This window comes from Vidua macroura, chromosome 22, assembly GCF_024509145.1.
Source record: "Vidua macroura isolate BioBank_ID:100142 chromosome 22, ASM2450914v1, whole genome shotgun sequence".
Classification (NCBI taxonomy): domain Eukaryota; kingdom Metazoa; phylum Chordata; class Aves; order Passeriformes; family Viduidae; genus Vidua; species Vidua macroura.
The window spans coordinates 6,936,838-6,959,301 of record NC_071592.1 but is presented as its reverse complement, the minus strand read 5'-3'; the positions used below and the strand labels follow the sequence as shown (position 1 = coordinate 6,959,301).

At 47.8% G+C, this 22,464-nt stretch overlaps 1 protein-coding gene across 2 annotated transcripts in view; it reads left to right on the top strand.

Moving 5' to 3' along the window:
• Positions 1 to 22,464, top strand: part of ARHGAP32 (Rho GTPase activating protein 32) — a 171,828-nt gene that overhangs the window by 60,366 nt on the left and 88,998 nt on the right. For both annotated transcript variants that reach the window (XM_053996897.1, XM_053996896.1), the window contains one exon: positions 19,807 to 19,893. In XM_053996897.1, the coding sequence (XP_053852872.1) occupies positions 19,807 to 19,893 (87 nt within the window). The remainder of the gene's footprint in view (positions 1 to 19,806; positions 19,894 to 22,464) is intronic.

The window sequence follows — 22,464 nt, the reverse complement described above, 5'->3', positions numbered from 1 at the left end:
GTCAGGTGTTTCTATCCAGTTGTTACTGGTGTGTTTTCATGGCTTATGAGATACAGTCCTGCCTCCACGCTGAGACAAACCCCTCCTGCACCAGACTGGAGGTGTTTGGTGCTGGGAGGGGAGAGTGGCCCACCTTTGGAGCATCAGGAATGTTGGTGTTGCTTCCTCCAGCCTCCCTTCCTCGCCCAGCACCGAGTCCTGCTTGTGGAAAGGGTCTGGTGGGGCTGTGCTGCAGCAGAACTGCTCCCAGGAGAGCCAGGAGTGCACTTCCTGATGGGAATTCAGCTTTATTCACATCCTGCACCTCCACACGTGGTACAGCCAGGCTCCTGCTCCAAGGCTGTCCATCCCTGGTTGGTTTTCCCCTGTGTGCTTTGGTAAGTTGTGTTTCCTGCATTTGCTCCAGCAGTTCAGTTCTTGGTCCTGCTTCTCTGTACGTGAAAAATCCCAAATCTTACTCAGCACAGCACAGTTCAGATCACACAAATACCTGTTTTTGGATGACAGGAGGCTGAGAAATCACAGCATAAATGTAGCTGTGCTCCGAGTAGAAAAGGTGCTTAGAAAATGTGACAGTGAGGCAGGATCAATGACTCCCTTAAGCCAATTAAGCTGTTCATTGCCATAGCACTCTTCCCTCCATCAAAATTACTGTTGCTGGGGGTTCTGTGTTGTTTTTTCTCCTCCCTTGGCACTCCTGCTGATATCTCAGGTATATAAGGCATTTTTTCCAGTGACTTTGATTCTTGTCAGCATGGAAAAAAAGTTAATATTGATTTAGTTGGGGAGAAAACAGAAGAAGTAAGTAAGAGACTAATAGCTTGGAATGACAGGGCTGTATCAATTTCCACTTCCCTCAGAGGAATAATGTGCTTGTTCTCAGCAAATGGAAAAGTAGACTAGGAGTAAAACTGTCACTGGCCTCCCACAGAATGTAATGGATTTTGGAGCTCAGAGAAAAAAAGACAGTCATAACTAATGCTGTGATTTTAATGCACATTCCTTGAAAGTCAGCAGTTTTATGAAATGCCATATGCAGGAAGATAAAAATTGTGTACATCTTACAGAGCTGTATAAAAATGGTATTCACTGCCTTAGTCTTATGTTTTTGACTATAGATGAATGCACTTCTCAATAAGCCTAAATGTGTTATGGGTTTGAGTGGTTTGTATCCTTACCTATGTCACCAGCACATAAACTGAACCTGTGAAAAAATGATGGATGAACACTGTAGAAAACCTCATTTCTGGTGCATTCACGTGGCTTTTCTGTGGAAGTGGTTCTTGCATGAGCCAAATAAACATAAATAATGGTCCCCTGATAGGCTGACAGGGAACTCTGTGTGTCTGTGCTCATTGACTGGCAACAGCCAAGGGAAGAATCCTGCTTGGTCCAGGGGGAGACAGTAAAAGAAAGGATGCTTTGTTTTGTGGCAAGGCCACTTCTCTTTTAAATAAATTAATAAATCAGACAGGTCCTTTAATTTAGTTGCCTCTTTGTTTTAGCCCAAAGCCACCAGATGCTGGTTCCTCTTCCAGAGCCATCTCCATTGTCTTGGTCCTGTAAATATTCACACAGTTGGGCCTGTAAATATTCACACAGTTGGATTGGGCTTCACTCTCATGAAAACCCGGGGCTGCAGGATCAGGAGGATGATTGTGCTGCTGTTCCAGGATCCAGGATCCTGTCCTGATCCCTGCCATGGTTTGTAGTGCAATGCCATCTAGTGTGCACAGGGCTCTCAGGATTGCCTTGCTCTGGAAATTCAGCACAGCAGTGCTCTCCTACCTGCATCTAATTCCAGGCAGCTCCAAGCAGATTCTTTTCTGCCCTGTCCCTGGAAATGTTCAAGTGGTTGGACAGTGCTTGGACCGACCTGGGATAGTGGCAGGTATCCCTGCCTATGGAATGAGATGGGATTTCATGTCCCTTTCAGCCCAAACTATTCTGGGATTTGATGATTTTATGATTTGGTGGAGATATTTGTGATAAAATTTTAGCATTGTGAACTTCCAATTTTCAAAATTTTCATCTTGATGCTTGCTTGGAGTTTCTTGGGAGTGAGGATGGGCTGGGGTGTAGAAAAGGGCAGGAGAAACAGTGACACAATCCAAGGAGGAGATTTCTGTGGTCATGGGCTGATTTTGTACAATTTATGTATGTGTCATAATTGAGTTTATGGGGTTCAGCAATTGTTAGCGCTGTGCTTTCATGGCTCATGAGATACAGTCCTGCCTCCACGCTGAGACAAATCCCTCCTGCACCAGACTGGAGGCATTTGAACTTGGCTGGGCTGTGCCTTGGGGCCTGTTTTTTGATAGTTTGGGTGCAGGAGAAGCATTTCTTCATTGTCTGTCTTCACTGGTACTTTGATCTCTTAAATTCTGCACATGAAAGAAGACAGTTTTCCTGCCAGGAGGACAGAAGAATCCTCCCCTCTCCTGTGCTGAGGAATGTGCACTGTGAGGGGTTTGGTTTCCTTTTCCAGCACTGTTTTGGTGTCGTTGTGTGGTATCCAAGATGTTGGATTCTGGATGCTGCCAGGAGGGGGGCTGGGTCTCCCCAGGTTTTCACTAGACCTGCCAGAGAGGATTAATTTCTGAATAATCTCCTTTTGGTTTCAATTAATTGTGAAACCAGGCTTTAATAGGGTGTGAAATGGAAATAAAGAGAGGTAACACCAGCTGCCTTTATTTACATGTGTCAATCAACACAGACCCAAACAACAACAAATTAAACTTGAGCCATTCAGAGGGTTTGAAACATTCCAGATTTGGCTGAAGACTTTGAAAAACATGTATTTTGTGGAGATCTGGAAGATCAGGGGCATTTTTGCTCTTTTTTAACTTACCAGCCATGGCAGACCCCAAGCCGAGCCCTGAAGTTGCACATTGAGTGTGGCTGTGAGCCATGGTCAGCTGAGCTGGTTTTGCTGTGAGCAGTGAGCAGTGGAGGGCCTTTGCTGTGCCCTCTGGGGACATGGCTGTGGTGGCAGGGCTGGCACAGGAGGGTGGCCACCTGTGCCAGGAGTGTCCAGGGCCCTTCTCCAGGTCTGGCATTGCACCCACCGGGCTCCATCAGGCAGTGACTGAAGGTGGTTTCCTGCTGGACACCTGGCTGTGCTGGTTGTGCAGTGGTGCTTCTGCAGTTTGATGGGAATGGCTGTGGGAAGCAGAGCTTGGCTTGCAGCCAGAAGGAATTTTTGGTTACCTGAGTTCAGCTCTGTGGGGTGAGGGGACAGAGAGTGCCTGGTGCTTGTAGGGGTTTGGCTCTGGCAGGATACCCAGAGTTAGTCCTGGATGATACTCTGCTCCAACAGAGCCACTGGGCTTGGCTTCCTGGGAAGCTTGTGGATTTGATTTCTCTGGGAAAGAGTTGAGGCAAATTCAAGGAAAACTTTGCTTTGTTCCTCTAGAGAAATTCACAATGGACACATGAACCTGCTGGGGTGTACAGCATGTTGTGTGCACTCCCAAACTGGTCCAGCTCGTCCCCAAGTCCACAGACACCCAAAGTACCAAGGAGATCAAAGAGAAATTATTTCAAAGTTGGGAATTGAACCAGGCTTCTGATCTGCCTGTGCCAGTGAGAGCTGGATGCTGTTGTTTGAGAGGATGAGAGCACTGATTTCATTTAATGAACTCAATTTAGAGAATAGTCCATATCATGGCTGGTTAAAATGTGATTTGTCAGCAGAGGGAATGAGAATATTTTGCTTATTTACTGGTGGTTTTTTTCCTACTTAGAAGGAAATCAGCTATCTGATAGGAATTATGTGATCAAGTACCAGAATTTGTTTATCAGAAGAAGCAAAATTTATGATGAGGCTAGTCTTACACTGCTAAAATCATTTTCTGCTCCATGTTTTTATAAACTATAAATGCTGATTCTTCACTCAAAGGTTGGATTTGATGTCTTGGAGGTCTTTTCTAACCTTAATAACTCTATGATAATGTGTGGTAGGGACCACATTCAGACATCTCTTTCTTGCCTCTTACAGGTCATTTCAGGATGCTTTTGACCTCAGCAAATATGTTTCCATCCTCAGAACAGATTTTCTTCATTGTCACTTTCTGTAATCCCATTGTCCATGACAGGCCAGGCTGCACATAGCCTGTGTAGTGGCACCAACTCTGTCAGGAATTGCTTTCTAATTTTATCAGAAACAACCAGGTGCAGGAGGGGATTGGGAATCAGATGGGCTGAGGGACCCTGAGGGAGAGCAGCACATGGAAGGCTCATTCTTGCTGATTATACCCTATTTGCACAAAATAAGGCTGCTCCAGGGGTGGCTCAGGCTGTGTAATTTATAGACACTGATTTCCTTCATAAACATTCCCTAAATGTTTATTTCTTCGTGCTGCAGCACCCCATAGTCTCATTTATTTGGGGATATGAGAAGCCATCTCATAAATTTTCCCAGCTTGTCATACCTGAAAACATAGCAAACAGTGACACCTTTTGATAAGTTTTCCAGTGTAACAGTTAAAGGCCTTTTTGACAATTTATTGCACAGGAAATTTCCAAAGTTTGGGAGAAATACGACATTGGGTAGGAAAGAAATAGAGTTTCTTTCTAACAATGCTGATTTTCAGTTCTTTAAACAGCTTGCATTGAGCATTAAAAATTCTCGGGGGTATTTTCAGAGCTGAAAGAACAAAGAGAAACTTTGAAGAGGGGAAAATAGCTATCAGCTGATGAAGAAGGCTTGAAAAGTTTATTCCTATCGTAAAAATCCATTTTACTACACTAAAAATCTATGTTCCTGCACTAAAAGTGTATGTTCCTGTGCGTGCTGTTCTTCACTCGTCATTTATGAGGAGGAAAAGCTGATTAATTGTCTTCACAGCCACGTGAAGATGCTTTTTGGGCTTCAAGGGTGTTTGTGTTACACCGTCATGTAGGGTAAGGAAAAGGGACACGTAAAATAGACTGAAGTTTGTTGTCAGTGTAGGCAACAAATGGGGAAAATTGGGAGAATTGCCCATGGGCAGGAGCAGAGGTATCGGGGCTGGAATGGGCAGAACTCTCCCTTCCCTGTGGTGTTAGAGAAATGAATCTGAAAAGTGGGGAAAATACTTGGAAAATCTGTTCTCTGCAGATTAAAAATGTGGACTTATCCTGCCGTGTGGTATTACTGAACCACACCACTCTGCTAACCCTGCTGGGTGCTGAGGTGATCATTCCCTGGCATTTTTGGGCTGCCCAGCCCATCTCTGACACTGGCAGTCTGAAGCACAGTGGCTTTCAAACAGAGCATCATCTACAGTAAAATAGTAAGTGAAATACAGGACTGACTTCTGGCATGTTCAGGGTAAAAGCTCTTCATGGCTTGTGGAAGATGAAGGCTCTGACAGGGACCTGCAGTTTCTGAGAACTGACTTTGTTCTGCAACTTCCCTGACTTGGACTGCAAAAAATTGCACCTGAATTTGACAAGGGACCTCTGGGACCAAATGTAGTAAAAGCACGAGGTTGTGCTGGGAAAGTGTCAGATCTTAATATTTCCATATTACCATAATTATGGTAATATTTATTACCATAAATGTGGTAATATTACCAGAGAGAAGAGGGAGCTAATGGCATTCTCTCCCTTTGGTGGTGAAATCATCACCAGGCAGGGGTGGGCTGGCTGGGATAGAACCACTTCCATGGCTAGTGATTCCCAAAATGCCTCTTTCTGCAGAGAAAGGACTAAACTTGGATATTCTGGACTGGAAGAAGTGGTGTGGAATTGCAGTAGCATGTGGTGTGCTGTTCATGAGAATAATCACTCTGTTAAATTACCACTCAAATTTAAAAATTGAAAACCACACTGAACCCAAGTTTTTGGGTCTGCGGGGAAGGGGGTGATGTCCCTGTCAGTGTTGGTCGGGTCTCAGGTGCTGAATGCTAAAATCCAGCCAGTGAATAATGATCTGGAATATTGGATGTTGCAGATGAGTCTCATTCACTCTGTCACATCTGGACCTCTGGACACGCAGACGCGTTCAGGGTGTTCACTGGCCAGAGAAGGCTTTGACAGCAAACTTTTCCTCACGAAACGCTTGTGTTGTGTGGGGGCTGTGCAGCGAGCCGAGCCCCGCTGTGCCTCGGCGCTGGGCGCACATCCTGCAGCGATCGCGGCTGCGGGGCAGTCCCGGGGGAATTCCGGGGGGCTGCAGCCCAGAGCCGGCTGCCAGCAGTGGGAAAGCCGGCCCGGGAGGGATGGGCTCGGCCCGGGCTGTGCTGGCTCCCGGACATGTGCTCAGTTGCTGTCGCTGCTCTGCCCTCGGGCCGTGCAGCCGCTCGTGTGCCGCTGTGAGCGCAATCCCTGCGCGCGTTCCCTGTCTTCCTGTTTCTCTTGGCTCCCGTTAAACTCCACGGCTCGTCCCGCGGGACCTTCCCAGTGTGAAAGCGAGCGGCAGCGGCAGGAGCACCACGGGTTTCTCTGCGGTGCCAGTCGAGCATGAGATGGGCAGCGTGGCGGGGGCAGAGCCCCGGGGCCGGCCCTAGGAGCGCTCGGCCGCGGCGGCCCCGCGGGCAGGGCCCGCCGGCCCCCGGCCCCGAGCGCTGCACGCCGGAGCTGCTGCTGGCAAGGATCCCTCAGTCGGCTGCTGCGAGGCTGCGGAGAGACCTGGAGCTGTTAGGCCTTGGCTAGGGAGCCCATCCATGGGGAGAGCAGAGCGTTGTAGCAGGGGTAAGTAGCGCACAGTGCTCTCTGGCTTGCTCTGAGATCCTTTTTGTTTCCTACAGTCATCAGGATAAAATAAAAGCGGCTGGAAGGGTGCCTGCAGCGTGGCACCGAGTGCTGCTGTGGCAATAAAGAACGATTCAGATTCCAGTTTAACAAGGGTTCTTTGCAGAATCTTCAGAGGTAGTTCAAAACGGGGGGAGGTGGTTGTATTTTTGTGCAGGCTGTCTTCCATGACAGATTTTAAAGCTCAGGATAATTCAAACTGTGGTTCCCCTCCTAGAAATTAACCTGTGGCCTTTGGGAAGGTCTTTTTGCAGTGAGGAAGTCAGTCTGAAAGCCATATTAATGAGGTATAGGGAATTAGCTGGGAGTGGGGTGGGGACCATCCCAGCAGAGCTTTCCTGCCTCAGAAGGGAATGGCTTTTGAGAGAAACGTTTTTAAACCTCTAGTGCATCTCCTACTAAGCAGACAAATGAGAGGCCAGCACATTTTCTGGTGATAAATGTGTTCCAAACTATTGCAAATAATACCTAGGACATACCCTTTATTATGAGGGTAGGGGTAGCAAAGATTTTACCATTTATTTCCTCTTCTTTGTTCTTTCATGCACCTTTAAAAAGAATCTTTTGAATATAAAAGAGTATCTGTTGTCAAAGTGAGTGCATATTGACTCTGAAGTTTTACCTGGATAATTTTGTGGACCATTATTCGTGTTTCTGAGGCAGATCTGTGGGTATGTGAAGCAGACATGGATGAATCTTTCATCAGGCGCAGGGACACATAATGCTCACTTGGATGTTGAGCTGACAGGAGCCACAGAGCAATCTGCAGTCAACAGAGAAGTTCTAGGAGGTTATATGCATTTCTTCAGTTGTAGCCAGTAAATTATTAACCAGACAAAATCAGCATCTGGACTTTCTAGGAATGACTTTTTCTATGTGCCACCTCTGGAGTCTGTGCCCTGGGAGCTCGGTGCAAGTCCAGGCTCTCAATCAGCAGCACAAGGGGGTGCTCAGCATCTCCAGCACTCTGCTAAACCCTTGTGAGAATTGCCCTGCTCCTTGCCCTGCCAGGGTAGGGCTCTGTAGCTGTCAGGATGTGTCCCAAAGCTCCCTTTATGCTGGCTCAGCTCCTTGGCTTTTTTGTAGGAGAGTTGGACTTAAACCACTTCCTATTTCCTGCCTATCTTTGCTCCTTGCTTTCCTAAGGGCCACTGAGCCTTTCATCCCTAGTACCCAGATTTGCATAGGTGAAGAGAGGGAATCTTCTCAGACTTTTACCCCTCCATAAATTGGTCAGGCTGACACCTTTCATTTGGTTGATGGTGCTGCTGATACAGCACCCGTGTCACTCAGAACTCTGAGCTTAATGTTTGCCATGAGTTAAAGAAACTGAGGGGGTTTTGTGTTTTATTTCTCTGTGTGTGTTTGGCTGAGCAGACTGAGCAGAGTAACCAGGATTATTTGGACTGGAAGCTTTCAAATTCCTGCACAGTGTGTATGGCACTGCTTTTCACACACAACATTCAGCCACTCTGAGATTTAAATTAATTACTTGGGATCTATTTGACTTGTGGCTTTTTTGTTACACTGATTCCTTACAGCACACATCTGTAAATTACCAGGGTGCCCTTCCCTTCCCTTCCCTTCCCTTCCCTTCCCTTCCCTTCCCTTCCCTTCCCTTCCCTTCCCTTCCCTTCCCTTCCCTTCCCTTCCCTTCCCTTCCCTTCCCTTCCCTTCCCTTCCCTTCCCTTCCCTTCCCTTCCCTTCCCTTCCCTTCCCTTCCCTTCCCTTCCCTTCCCTTCCCTTCCCTTCCCTTCCATTAGGATTTCATGGGGAACAGCTGAGTGTGCTCTGGAGGTACCTCCAGGTACTTCCTTCCAAGTACTGTGCAGCTCAATGAGAGCCAGGTCTCAGAAGTTTGAGACAAAACAAGAAGTTCAAAATCCTCTGCCTGGTCCTGAAATGCTCCAAAAGTTACTTTTTGTAAAGTCACTCAAATATGTCTTCAAACTCTTTTTACATTAAACCTCTCTGCTGGCCTGGTTTATGGTACCTGGAGGTGTCTGTGCCAGGAATTGCTGTTGTTTGTAATTAGATTTTGCCAGCAGTGTAGTGTTAACAGGAACCTGTGCCCACAGTCATTTAACCCAGCCTTGCAATTGCTTTTATTAAGGAAATGTTTAATTTATGCCGTATTTTTTTATGGAAATTGAATTTAGAAGGGATAAGTTGTGCACCCCAAGATTGTTTTCATCTTCTTGTGGCTGTGTCACAGTTATTTCCTTTCCTTGGGAAAAAACAAAGCCCCCGGGGATGCAGAGCTCGAGGTGAAGTTGGCCAGGGATGGAGCTCTGGGAACAAGAGCAGGACGTCACACATGCTCCTGGAATGGGCTGTTTTCCCCAAACAACAACATAACAATTCCATCAGCAACTTGCCATAATGGAGGCTCTGTGTGTGCTGAGCCAGATGCTTCTGGGCTGGGCTGACCCTGCCAGCTCTCCTTGGAGGAGCTGTGCTTTGGATTCCCACCAGAGGTGTGCTGGCAGAACTCTGTGCTTTGTGTTTGATCCCATGGATGTCTCTTGATGGCCAGAAGTCATAGATGGGAGTCAGTAGCAGATTCTGCTCATTTATTTAAAAGTTCTCTGTCCCTGGAGCACGTATCCATGCAGGGGAGCACAGGGAGGTCACTCCTGTGGCCTGTGGTGTTGGGAGAGGCCTGATCACCCCCCTTGGGACAAGCTTGCAGGAGGAATGTGATTCCCTGAACCAACCCACGCTCCCAGCCAGGGCTCTGACTCCCCAGCTGTGGCACAGTTACTGAGCACAGGGACTTTCCAAGTTCCCACTGTTTGTAACTTCCTACCCCTCGTAAGTCTGGTGAGAGAACAGCTTCCTGTGCCCATGGTTTGAGAGCCTCTGCTTAGTATTGTGTTCCATGTTGTCTGCTGAAACCCCAGAGACTGGAAGTTGTGTGCCCCCAAAGGAGAAGGATGTGAGGTTGTCATGGAAGCAAAAAAACCTGCAGGAAAGAAATCCATGAAGCAAATCTTGCAGTACCTCTGTGTTTCTCCCATGTCTTCCCAAATGTCATTCCAAGCGACGTAGATTCTGTGTCATAAAAAAAAAAATAAAATCCAGGCTTCACCTAGCTAGGGTGAGAAGCAGTTCTGAGCCCAGTGGCTTCAGTCTGTAAAGTTCAACACTGTTTATCTGAAGGCTGTGATTTCCATAGCCTGGAATCCAAGGAGTGTGGAAGTTTCTCAACAGAGAGCTTTAGAGATAAAAGACAAACCCAGGAAATTCTGATCAGAAGCCCACAGGTGGCAAATGGAGCCCATGGAGCAGTCCAAGATGTTCTGTGCTCTGTGCCAATCCCCGGTGCCTGAGGCCCTGCTCTGCCTGCAGCTGCACGCAGGGGTGTTCCTGCTTTGTTTCTAATAACCTCAGATATTTTAATTTCATGAAAACATTCTGTTTGCAGACACTCAGAAGTTGTTTTTGCCTAATGGGGTCTCCAGTGGCTGCATCTAAGAAGTTTTTATAAATATTTCATCACTTATGAAGATTGACCTTCTTATACATTTAGAGGAGATAAAAGGGTGAGACCACTTGAGAAAACATTTGCAGCTTAATACAAGAAAATCTGAGGGAAATGTCTCTTATAGAACTCTGAGGTTTTGTGTCTCAACAAAAGGCATCAAATAGACTTGGCTTAGGAGTCAAACAGCCTCCAGCAGTTATACAACAGTGGGCTGCCTTGGCAGCTCCACCTGGCATCAGGGATTGAAAGGGGGATCTTTCCAAATTGTACATTTCTGACTGCACTGAGGTCAAGGTTACTCCTGATTTCATCTCCAGAGAGGCACCAGCTGGATCCCCTGTGATTTGTGTCTCAGAGCAGCTCTGCAGCAGCAGCATGGGGAGGACCCTACTGTCCAGAACAGCATGTGAGATTGGAAAGGGTAAAATTCACAAGGAATTGCCTTTCCTTTCCTCTTGCTGCATGCAAGAGAAGTGTGGCACTGGGCAACTGTTTTTCCTGGTTTAATATTTATTCTAGATTTCTCTCTTAGCTGATTAATATCCATAACATGCCTTATCTTTTACCCTGTGTCTGATGAACCAGAGGGGACCTGTCCTGGCCCAGTCTCTGGAAATCTGAAAACCCATCAGGTCAGATCTCAGAGGTGCTGTGGTTGCAGTGGAGTTTTTGTTGCCACCTTGAAGTGATGCCACTTCCCATCCCTCTGGGAAGAGCTCAGGGAATGTGTATTTAAAAAGTTGCAGCAGTTTGTCCCACCAGGAGCTCCATTTTTCCATGGGAGCCCAGCAGGCTCTTCTTGCTGTCCATACATTCCATCTGTGGATGCCACATCCCTGGAAGCGTCCAAGGCCAGGTTGGATAGAACTCTGAGCAAGCTCATGGATAAGGGACAGTGGAAGGTGCCCATGGCAGGAGGTGGAATGAGATGGGCTTTATGGTCCCTTCCAACCCACAGCATTCTGGGATTCTGTGATTTTAAAGTTATTCTCTGCAGGAGTTTTGATTTTGAAGGACTTCAAGGAGTGTCCCAACTGTTCTCAGCTCTCTGAGAAGCACTAAGATGTGTAGCACTTGTGCCTGACTCACTGGAAGCTTATATTAAAAACACAATAACCAAATAGCCCAAAGGAGATGTGTTCTTGTGCTTGTGAGGCACATATGGAGCCATTGCTGCATCCAGTACCTGGAAAGCACCATGAGAGTCCTGCTGGGGTTGGGACCTGCCCTTTTCTCCAGCTGTTCATATTTATAAACCATGCTAGGATTTATTAGTCTTGAAGGTGAAGCTCAGATGAAGGGATGCTGACTGCTGAATAATCATCCTGCCATAGGAAGAAATTGTCGTGTGATTTGCAAGCTTAAAATAGTTCTGGAAGTAACTACAGGCAAAACACATATCCCACAACCTCTTACATTGACTCGGTGGGAGTTCTTGCATAAAACCCCTGAGTACACCTGTGATTGGATAGGAACTTGTGTCTGCTGGGAAAGGGATGTACTCTGTCCAGTTCTGGGGCTTCCCGTGAAAGAAGGAGCTGGAGCTGCTGGAGCCAGTCCAGAGGAGCCCACAGAGCTGCTCCAGGCTGGAGCTCCTCTGCTCTGGAGACAGGCTGGGAAAGCTGGGGGTGTTCACCTGGAGAGGAGAAGGCTCCAGGAGAGCTGGAGAGGGACTGGGGACAAGGGATGGAGGGACAGGACATGGGGAATGGCTTCCACTGCCAGGGGGCAGGGCTGGATGGGATATTGGGAAGGAATTGTTCCCTGGGAGGGTGGGCAGCCCTGGCACAGGGTGCCCAGAGCAGCTGTGGCTGCCCCTGGATCCCTGGCAGTGTCCCAGGCCAGGATGGACACTGGGGCTTGGAGCAGCCTGGGACAGTGGGAGGTGTCCCTGCCCATGGCAGGGGGTGGAATGGGATGGGCTTTAAAATCCCTTCCAAGCCAAACAGTTCTGTGATTCCATGAGTGAATTTCACATCTATCCCTTGTATCCTCACACATTCGAGGGATGTTTTCTGTTGTAGTGTGCTCAATCCATGGGGAGAAAACAGGCTATCACAGATCACAGAATATCCTGAGCTGGAGGGACCCGCAGGATCATCGAGTCCAGCCCCTGGCCCTGCCCAGACACTCAACAACCCCACCCTGGGCATCCCTGGCAGCACTGTCCAAACACTCCTGGAACTCTGGCAGCCTTGGGGCGGTGCCCATTCCCTGGGGAGCCTGGGCAGTGCCAGCACCCTCTGGGGGAAGAACCTTTCCCTAAATCCAACCTAAACCTCCCCTGGCACAGCTGCAGCCATTCCCTCAGAGATCTCTTCATGGAGATGTTTTGCCTCTTTACTGCAGAGGTGCCTTGGAGTTTTGCAGCATCCAAACCCTTCCACGGTATCTTACACTGCGTGGGAACCAGAGAAACACAGAATGCTTGGGTTTGGAAGGGTCCTTAAAGATCAAAGCCCAGCTGTCCTGGGAGAGCTGTGCTTGGATCTCTGCTCCCCCTGGAGCTGATGGTGGCTGAGTGGCCAGGGTGGCTCACCCTCCTGCTCCATGGACTGTCCAGGGATAATGGTCAATACTCCACGTGGTTCAGATGAGGTGCGGCAAGGGATTTACTCACACCCTGGGGAGCCTGGAGTAGTGATTGCATGGCATTACAGGAGGTGCATTTTCCTTTTTTCTCTTATCAAGCCCTATTTGATTTTCTGTGGGTTTGTTGTTTTTTTTTTTTTTTTTTTTGCTGCTTTTTGAGCACTGTGTTGGAGTTGTCAAAGGAGTGATTTAGAATAGCAGGGGAAAAAAGTAGAGTCAGATAGAAAAATACTCTTTAAACAGGGCTTTCTTGTCTTTACTTTGATCATTACTTTAGGATATTTATGCTTGGGTAAAGAAACCACTCCATGAAGAATGTTCTTTTGCTGCTCTGCAGCCACAGTTGAGGATGAGACAGGAAAGCAGGAGAAGATGGGAAGTGTGTGGGAGGATAATTAGTACATTTAGCAAGATAAAGCTGAAGTGAGGCAAAATAGGCCATATAAATACATTCAGACTGTCAGAGTAATTAGGTAGAAAATGTTTCCCTGTTTGAGAAGATTTGCCAACCTCAAATTTCAGATAGAATAAAATCAAATCTTCACATGTATCAAAAGGCAGGTCTGGAAGATGTCCCATTACCAGACAAGCTGCTGTGAGTAATGGCCTGGGTAATGAGGATGAAGTGGGACTTGGACCAGAAGGATAATTTAGGAACTGGTGCAGGAACTGACTGTTGGTGACTGGAGCTAAGAGATGTAGTCAAAGCTTTTCCTTATAGTGAGGCAGCATCTTGGAGTTTAAAATCAGCTTTTAGTTTCTTCAGGATTTGGCCCAAGAATATTTCAGTCTTAGAATTACTGTTTTTTAATCAAGCATGGCCATGTTTCACAGGGAAATGAGCCTCCTGCTCCTTGCCCTTGGCCACTGGGCAGACTTACACCTGCTGCACACATTCCATGGAGGTACCTCTGGTCCTGGGGCTTTGCCCTCGTTTGATTTGCTAAATTGCACCAACATCAGAAATTAACAGACATTAAAGTGTGGTGTTAGGAAGGGGGAAAAAATAATTCCTAATACTGTCAGAAAAAAGTTATCAGATGTAACAGCACTTTGGAGGCTTAACGGGCTTTTGCCATGGCCGAGCGTGAGCAATTCCCATTGCCTGTGTCTGGCTGCCTTCCCCAGGGATTTAACCTGAAATTCCATCGTGGGAAAAGGTGACAAGATCAGCAGCTGTCCTTGGAACAATGACACAACCTCTGCCAGGAAAAGCAGCAGCCTTGCCACTGCCTTACAACTCCTGGCTAAAGTCAGGTCAGCACTCCTGCCGTCCCTTGTCTCCTGGAGGCTCCTGCCGATGTGAGCTCCTCATCCCACCTGGATCACTGGGCCAGATGCTGCCCCTTGGTTGTGTTGGATCACAGGGGAGAGGGTCTGCTAATGAGGCTCAACTTGCTTGTACTTTACCTTATAATAACTAAGTTATATTCAGTATATGAATACACATACACATTTATTGTGTTTTATATGAGTGTAGTTTATTATATGAATATCATAATATTTATTACACAAGTAATGCACTCATATTTATATGCATATATTTAGATACATACCACAGTATAATTATATCTATTAGGTGAATAATACTGTTGTAAATAGCAATAATTAATATTAAATAATTAATATTTTGAAGCATAGAGAAAGAGCTGTAGGGAGCAGCTGTGGTTTTTTGTCCAGGGAGCTGGGAAAGGGGCTCAGCCTGGAGCAAAGGAGGCTCAGGGGGGCCCTTGTGGCTCTGCACAGCTCCTGCCAGGAGGGGACAGCCGGGGGGTCGGGCTCTGCTCCCAGGGACAGGGACAGGAGGAGAGGGAACGGCCTCAGGCTGGGCCAGGGGAGGTTTAGATTGGATATTAGGGAAAATTTCTTCCTGGAAAGGGCTGTCCAGCCCTGACACAGCTGCCCAGGGCCAGTAGTGGAGTCTACATCCTGAGGGGGATTTCAAATCCATGTGGATATGACAGTTGTGGATGTGGGTCAGTGGTGGTTGTGGCAGTGCTGGAGGAACGGCTGGACTCCATGATCTCATAGGCTTTTTCAACATCAACAGTTCTGTGATTCTCCATAATTCCTTTGGCTGGCCATGAAATGTATGAGAAATCCTCAGGGCAGAGCTAAGGACAGGCAGGTTTCTGTCACCATCTGTGAGAGATGCCAGAAACGCCTCTGTCAGCTCAGATTGGTGATGGATATTTGTGATTGTCCCAATATTTTCCTGAAGAGGCTCCTGTTTGCTCCCTGTGGCTTGATCCTGTCTCAGTTCTGCACTAACAGTGTCCCTAAAGCCTCTTGCAGGAGCCAGTCCCTGGTGTGCACACACAGCATCATCTTTGAGGTCTTGGCTTTCTGCTGGCTCCCAACCAGGGCATCTTTATCCAAGGAATTTAGATAAAACCTGGGAGGTGCTTGTGGGGCACTGAAATCAGTTCCAAGAATTGTAGGAGTTATTTCACAGGGTTTTCTGCTTGCTGGAGTGTTATTCCCTGGCTGTGTCCCAGGTCAGTGTAGCTCCACACCTTTGACATGAGATGGGGTCTCAGTTTGATTAGTTTAATCAAAGTATAAAAGTTTACACCACTACCCGCACAGACAGGTTTGGAGTTTGGGAAGGATGATCTGCTCCTTCTATTTGGAAACAAGATTATTTTTCTAGCTTACAGTTCTCATTATTTAATTGTCATCTAATTACTGAATGCCTCTCCCATTAAATTATAACCTTAATGCTGATTCTGTTGGGGAGGGGGATTTGTTTGGGCTTTTTTCTTTTCTTTTATGTTTTGTTTTCTCTTTCTTACATATTTTAATTTTATTGTGAGCTCTCTGCCACAGCTCTGTGCTACTCACTTGCTGTGATGTGCATGAGTAAGATCAGTGTGTTCATGACTTTATGAAGCAAAAGTTGAAGTAAGTTCCACAGACAGATCAAATCTACGCTTCCCAGGCTTCTCACAAATCACCCTTTCACCAGGAGAGCTGGATGATGGAGTTGACATCACTCAGGAAACAAGGAGATGAAAATTAAAGCTGTCTGAATGAGCTTCCCTTGGCATCTGGGGCTCAGGGGCACCAGGTCTTACCTGGTCAGGATCTGGCACATTGTTAGTAGTCACCAATCCCTGTCCTGTCAACAGATTTATGTAGTGCTTTTCCTGAGATGATTTTTCACAGCTTTTGCTATTTGTAAGAGGAGAACACAAAACTCTGCAGTGGTTGGAAGTAAAAAAATGATTGCACAGATCTCAAGAGTTATCTTTTAATTATTTTTAATTCTGAATGTGCCATATCATAACTCAGCCTCCTGCTTTGTCGCTGTTCTTCCCTACAAGAGGAATGACCAATCAATTTTCCTCTGCTGGAGACCTCTGTAATCAGTCCCCTTATCATCCAGCTTGCCAGAGATGAGCCTCTGTCTCAGACATAAACTAGAAGCATTTTAAAGTTTAACCTCCTTGTATATGTGATCAGCAAAGTCTTGGCCAGCAAGCACTGCTCTTTTGGTCAAAAAGAGCCCAAAACTTGTGGTACGAGTTTGCTGGTAGAGGAAAAATGACCTGTGTTAAATTCATTATCAGTTTTCAGTGGGTCTGTGCAAGATGGAGGCTCCCAGACTTGTCCCCAGCCATGTAAAGACAAATTTGAGCAATGCCTTGGCATAGTTGCCCAGAGGAGCTGTGGCTGCCCTGTCCCTGGAAGTGTCCAAGGCCAGGTTGGAGCAACCTGGGACTGTGGAAGGAGACCCTGCCCAAGAAACCAGATGTGCTTTAAGGTCCCTACCAACCCAAGCCATTCTGGGATTCCCTAATTCTGTAATGTTTTCAAGACTCTGCATTATCCATACACACAAAGTGTGGTGTGACTGTTTTTAAGGCTTTCTTTGTGTATCATGAAATGTTGCCAGTGAAAAGTTTAGGATAGTGTAAAGGCCATTTATGAAATCTGTCATATCCACTCATCCTAGCTAAGCACATATACTCCAACAATACATGAACCTAATGGGATCTAATGCCTCATAACTGTTCATCAGGCTCAGGAGGTCTGACAGCCAATTCCAGTGTTAAGAAGGAGCATTGCAGATTATATATTATTAAGTATATGCAGTTTTACTATGATCAGTTGCAATAAATGCTATTTACAGATTATTTACCTCAGGAAAACACATTGGCACAGTTACAGGGATATCCACCAGGCCCCGCTGGCCTGTGTTCTTTAAGAACACAAAAATCAATGTCCCACTTTGGAACCAACCAGATTCTGCCTGTGAGTCATGTTCAGAATCCAGTAAGGTCAGGAAAGGCTTCTGCTTTGTGCTTGGATTTCAAATCAAGCCTGGGGGCAACTGTGCTTTCCAGGATGTTCTGTTTGCAAGGAATGCGGCAGCAGGAAAGGCTTTTAAACATCAGGACATCCCTGTTTTTTGGGAGAGCTTTGGTGCATGTCTATTAACAAAGCAAAATGCAAACAGAACCATGTGGGGACAGGGAACATGAGCGAATATTCATCTTTGGGAGCATGTTGCTGTGAGGACAGCTGCATTGCAGGATAAACTACACAGATTTTCCTGTGTAAACAGTTTCTGTCTCAGTCAGCACAAGGCTGCCTGTGGGAGAGGAGCAGTGTTCAGCTGGTTTTTACAATTCCCCTCTGAAATCAGAGACAGGTGCATGGACCATGGCCATCAGTGGGCTGGAATGTCACTTCTTCCCAGTGAGTTTGTGTGAACAGGGACTGAAGTGGGGCTGGCTGGGAGGGTGTGAACTCCCTGAATGTGATCCTGAGGATGGTCCTCAGGCAGGAGTGCCTTGGGAAGGAAGACTGCTGTACCTCAGTGTCCTGCTCACACCTACAGCTGATCACTGCTCTTCCTGAGGTCTGTGCAGAGCCCTGGCGTGGCTGGAGCTCGGCCTGGTGTCAGTGTGTGAGAGGGAGGATGATGAATTCACCCCGTGCCTTTCTCTACCCCGTGTTCTGCTGCACAGAGCTGGGCCCTGAGTTCCTTTCAGGGATCTCTGCAGCTGCTTCTTGGTGATTTTGTTACCTGGCTGCTGTGTTTTCAGGGCCTGTGGTGATAAGCTTTGCTACTGAGACACTCAGTGAAGGGACACCTGAAATTCCCTTGGGCTTGGGGGGGTCTGTGTGCCCTCAAGGAGCACAGGGGAGATGAGAGGATGGAAACCTTTCTCCACGAGTAGGAAACCCACATTTGATTCATAGAATCTCAGAATTGGGTTGGGTTGGAAGAGCCCTTAAAGGCCATCCAGTCCCACCCCTGCCATGGCCATCAACTGTCCCAGGCTGCTCCAAGCCCCATCCAGCCTGTCCTTGGGCACTCCCAGCTGCTCTGGGAAATCCATTCCAGGGCTCCCTACCCTCACAGGCAAGAATTCCTTCCCAATATCCCATCCAGCCCTGCCCTCTGGCAGTGGAAGCCATTCCCCGTGTCCTGTCCCTCCAGGCCTTGTCCCCAGTCCCTCTCCAGCTCTTCTGGAGCCCCTTCAGGCCCTGCAAGGGCTCTGAGCTCTCCCTGGAGCTTCTCCTCTCCAGGGGAGCACCCCCAGCTCTCTCAGCCTTTCCTTACAGAAGGGCTGCTCCAGCCTTTGGATCATTTTTGTGGCCTCTTTGCACCAGAGCTCCTCATACCTGGTAAACATGGCAAATATTTACAGCCTGTGTGCGCCTTCCTTTACTGCATGCTTTGGGTTTCCTTTGACTGTAATTTCCAAACTCAGATGTGACATTTGATAGCAAGGAATGATGATAAAGGTGGGGGGAAGGTGCAATACAGAAGCTATGGTTGTGTTTAATCACATTAATAGCAGCAGCCTATGCTGGTAATAAACTGTACAGATCCAAAGACTTTCTTTGGCCCAGGAGTGTTGTTAATTGCCTGTCTACAGCCATCAGAAAAGAAGTTAGAACCCAGGAGCTGGGTTGGTGGAGGGAGAGGGCTGAATCCATGTGTGGTGAAACTTCCCTACAGAGAAAAGGGAGATTCTGGCCGAACAAAGTTAAATAAATTCCAGGTGTCATGGTCATTTGTATGGAGAGAACTTTGCATTCTTTTTCCCTCTTTCGTGAGGTGTCTCTCACTACCCACTTCTGATTTTCACTTGCTTACATTCATTAAATACAGCAACTTGGGATTCTTCTCCTCAGCCTTTTTTCATTTCTGCTTTCATTTGTTTCAGGATTTTTTTTGCTCTTGGCTAATTGGGATTTTTTATGGCCTTTTAAGTTTTATGTACACATTTCCTTTATTTATTTGCTTTGCAAACAGTCTTAACTTGCTTATAATTATTTGTAATTTGTGCTCTCAGAGAAGATCATTAAACATAAACCATTTTAGTGGGATAACAGGGCCAGGAGTGGGATGCTCCAGGCTGACTCCATGTGCAGGAATGTCTCCTCACTGCTCTCACACAAACACATCCTGATGGTGCAGTTAATGACTCTGGGTGTGATGAATGGTGCTGTAAAACTCTGCTGGGGTGAATTGCTTGACAGCACTGAAACTGGGAGATGTGTTTTATTATCTAATGTCTGCCTGAATGTATTAAATAAAAAAAATAAAAAAATGTGGGGAGGGGGTAGAGAGAAGCACTGTTCTATATTCACTCTCCATGAATATTTATAGAGATCTTTTCAGTGAACAATTAATTTTGCAGACTTCTAACCTGGAGGGTTTAATTCCTGCCTCGAACCATTTGCTTCCCCATTAACTGTTTTATTTTTGAACCATATTTTTATTTTTAACCTGTCAGGTGAGGTTCCAGAATCCGGTGGCACTGCAGGGTCTGTGTGTGCTGAGTGTCTCCCCTGTGGCAGCTCCAGCCAGACAAGCCCTTCCCTGATTGCCTGATTCCCTGAGAACCCGGCATGTCTGGGAGCGAGCTGCTGTGGATGCTGAGCTCTGTGTGCAGTTCTGTGCCTGGTTTGTCCCCCTCACTGACCTGTTCCTCTCTCTTCTCTCCCTCTCCCCTCCCTCACTGCAGCTCTCGCTCCCGGAGGAACAGAACGAAGTGACGAGGAATGGCTGTGAGTCCAAGGAGCTGGTGTACCTGGTGCAGATCTCCTGCCAGGTAAATGCCCTGTTTTCTCTCCCCAGCCTGGGTTTCATTCACCTTCCCACTCAACTCCAGAATGTTGGGATGTGTCGCTTCCTGTGCTGTGTCTGGGGTTTTCCACCTCCTCCCTGGCTTGCTCCCCCAGGGATGCTGCCTGTGGTGCTGGAGAGGAGAGGAATTGAGGGGAGAAAAAGGAAAGTGTAAAGCAAATAATCCTCACTGATGCCCAGGGGTGAGCCCAGAGACAGAAGTGGGTGTGCCCAGGCTGAGGTCACTTTGGGGGGGGCACAGATACCTGGATACACCAATGACCCCACCAGGGAGAATCCAGCCAGTGGTTTGTTACCACAGTGTGCTGCCAGGAGTCTTGATCTGCTCCCAGACACCTGGCATGGTATTCTTATCTCGGGATGCTTTGGGCAGAGGAATCTGCTGCTCTGTCCCACGAATTCTTCATCTGCTGATCTGTGTGACTTTGTAAAATGCCACCTGATGGGTGTGCTTTAATGTGAGTCACCCTTTGTGGGAGATGCAGGGTGCTGGCAGGTTCAGTGCAGAGTTACTGCCTGTGCTGGGTTGTTTTCCTGGGTCAGGACAGAGCTCTTTCCATGATTCACCTCAGCACCCCCTGAGCATCTGTCTTAGCACTGAGTACACACTGATAGGTGGTGAATTTGCAGGGTCCCTGCTCTGCTGCCTCAGCTCTGTGCTCAGAGTGGCGTGAGAGCTGGAGCACAGCATCCTGCATCCTGAGGAGCAGAGCATCCCACATCTCGAGGAGCAGATCCTCTTGCCCTGTTCTGGAGATGGAGCCTGGCCAGGCTGAGCTCCAGCAGCGTTAATTCCAGCAGGAATTCCTCTCTGTGGGCAGCTTTCACATGTTCCTGTACATATTTATGAATGTGCTCTCGGGAGAGGGAAGAGAGGCTCCAAGTGGACATCTGTCAGATTTGCCTCTGTTTTGGCATTTTTTGGGACTGTTGTAACCCGCTGGAGCCAGTCTGGCACAAAAGCAGCACTTCTCAGCTAAGCAGGCCAGGCTGACAGGCAGCACAGCAAACCCTGGGGGTGGGCACACGTCTGTCCCACCACGGGCAGGGCAGTGCCTGGCAAAGAGACCTTCAGGGGACTGTAGGAAATTGGAATTTCAGTGTGTTTTGAGCCCTCACATTTGGGGTACATTTGCAGTGCTCAGTGGAGGGATGAGCCCTGGATTATTCCCTGGCTGTTGCAGGTGAGCCTGGAGAACATGGCAGCTTTTCACTAGCCCCAGAGCACATCACTTCTGATCCTTCCCCCACCTGAGTGACACCTCCAGAGATTCACAGGGTGGCCACAGGTATAACTGTGTTCCAAACCCTGCAGAGTACCCCCGTGCAGGAGGAAGGCCCAGGAGCAGCAGAGAGCTGGGATGGGGCAGGATGAAGGTGAGGCCTGACCCTGCTCCTCTGGTGCCTTGCACCCAACTCTCTAGTGCTTTGCAGGGATGTGTCTGAGGGTACAGGCATGGATTTCATCTGTGTGGGGACAACGGGGGGAATTCTGAGCCTTGGCAAAGGGAATTGCTCCTTTGTTGCCACTGTGCACCAGGCCCAGCTCCTGAGAAATCCCCTTCCCCTTCCCCTTCCCCTTCCCCTTCCCCTTCCCCTTCCCCTTCCCCTTCCCCTTCCCCTTCCCCTTCCCCTTCCCCTTCCCCTTCCCCTTCCCCTTCCCTTCTTCTCCTCTCCTTCCCCTTCCCCTTCCCTTCTTCTCCTCTCCTTCCCCCTCCCCTCCCCTCCCCTCCCCTCCCCTCCCCTCCCCTCCCCTCCCCTCCCCTCCCCTCCCCTCCCCTCCCCTCCCCTCCCCTCCCCTCCCCTCCCCTCCCCTCCCCTCCCCTCCCCTCCCCTCCCCTCCCCTCCAATGGAAACCCTGGGATTTGGCCTCATCCATTAAAGGATGGATGTAGAACCAGCTGCCTTCGTCTCCATTTTTTCCTTTTTTTTTCTTTTTTTTTAAACTTTCTTTTCTTTCCCTTTCCCCCTTTCCCTTTCCCCTTGCCTTTTCTCTCTCCTTTTTCTCTTTACCTTTTCCCCCTTTTCCTCTTTCCCCTTTTCTTCTTTCCCCCTTTCCCTTTTTCTTCATACCTTTTCTTCTTTTCCCTTTTTCTCTCTTATCTTTTCCCCCTTTTCCTCTTTCCCCTCCTCTTCTTTGCCTCTTTCCCCCTCTTTCCCTTTTATCTGTTTCCTTTTTTCCTTACTTTTCCTGTATTTTTCCTCCTTTTTTCTCTTTTTTTCCTATTTTTCTTCTATTTTAAACTACTCCCCCTGTCTAGCTGGAGCTTCCCCCTTCCCCAGGATCACTCTCTCCCCCGTTACTCCATGTCCCTGTCTCTCAGATCCATAGAAAGCTGAGACATTTGTGACATTTGGATCCAATGACCAGGAAGGCATGGCAGGAACTGCGCAGCTGAGCATCATTTCTGCCATGGAGATACTTCAGCCCTGCCACCCCATGGTCTCTCCCATGTCCAGGGAGAAATTCCATTCCATCACACGTTGGACACCAGCAGTGGCTGTGCAGATTTTGCTCCACAGGAGAATGGAATGG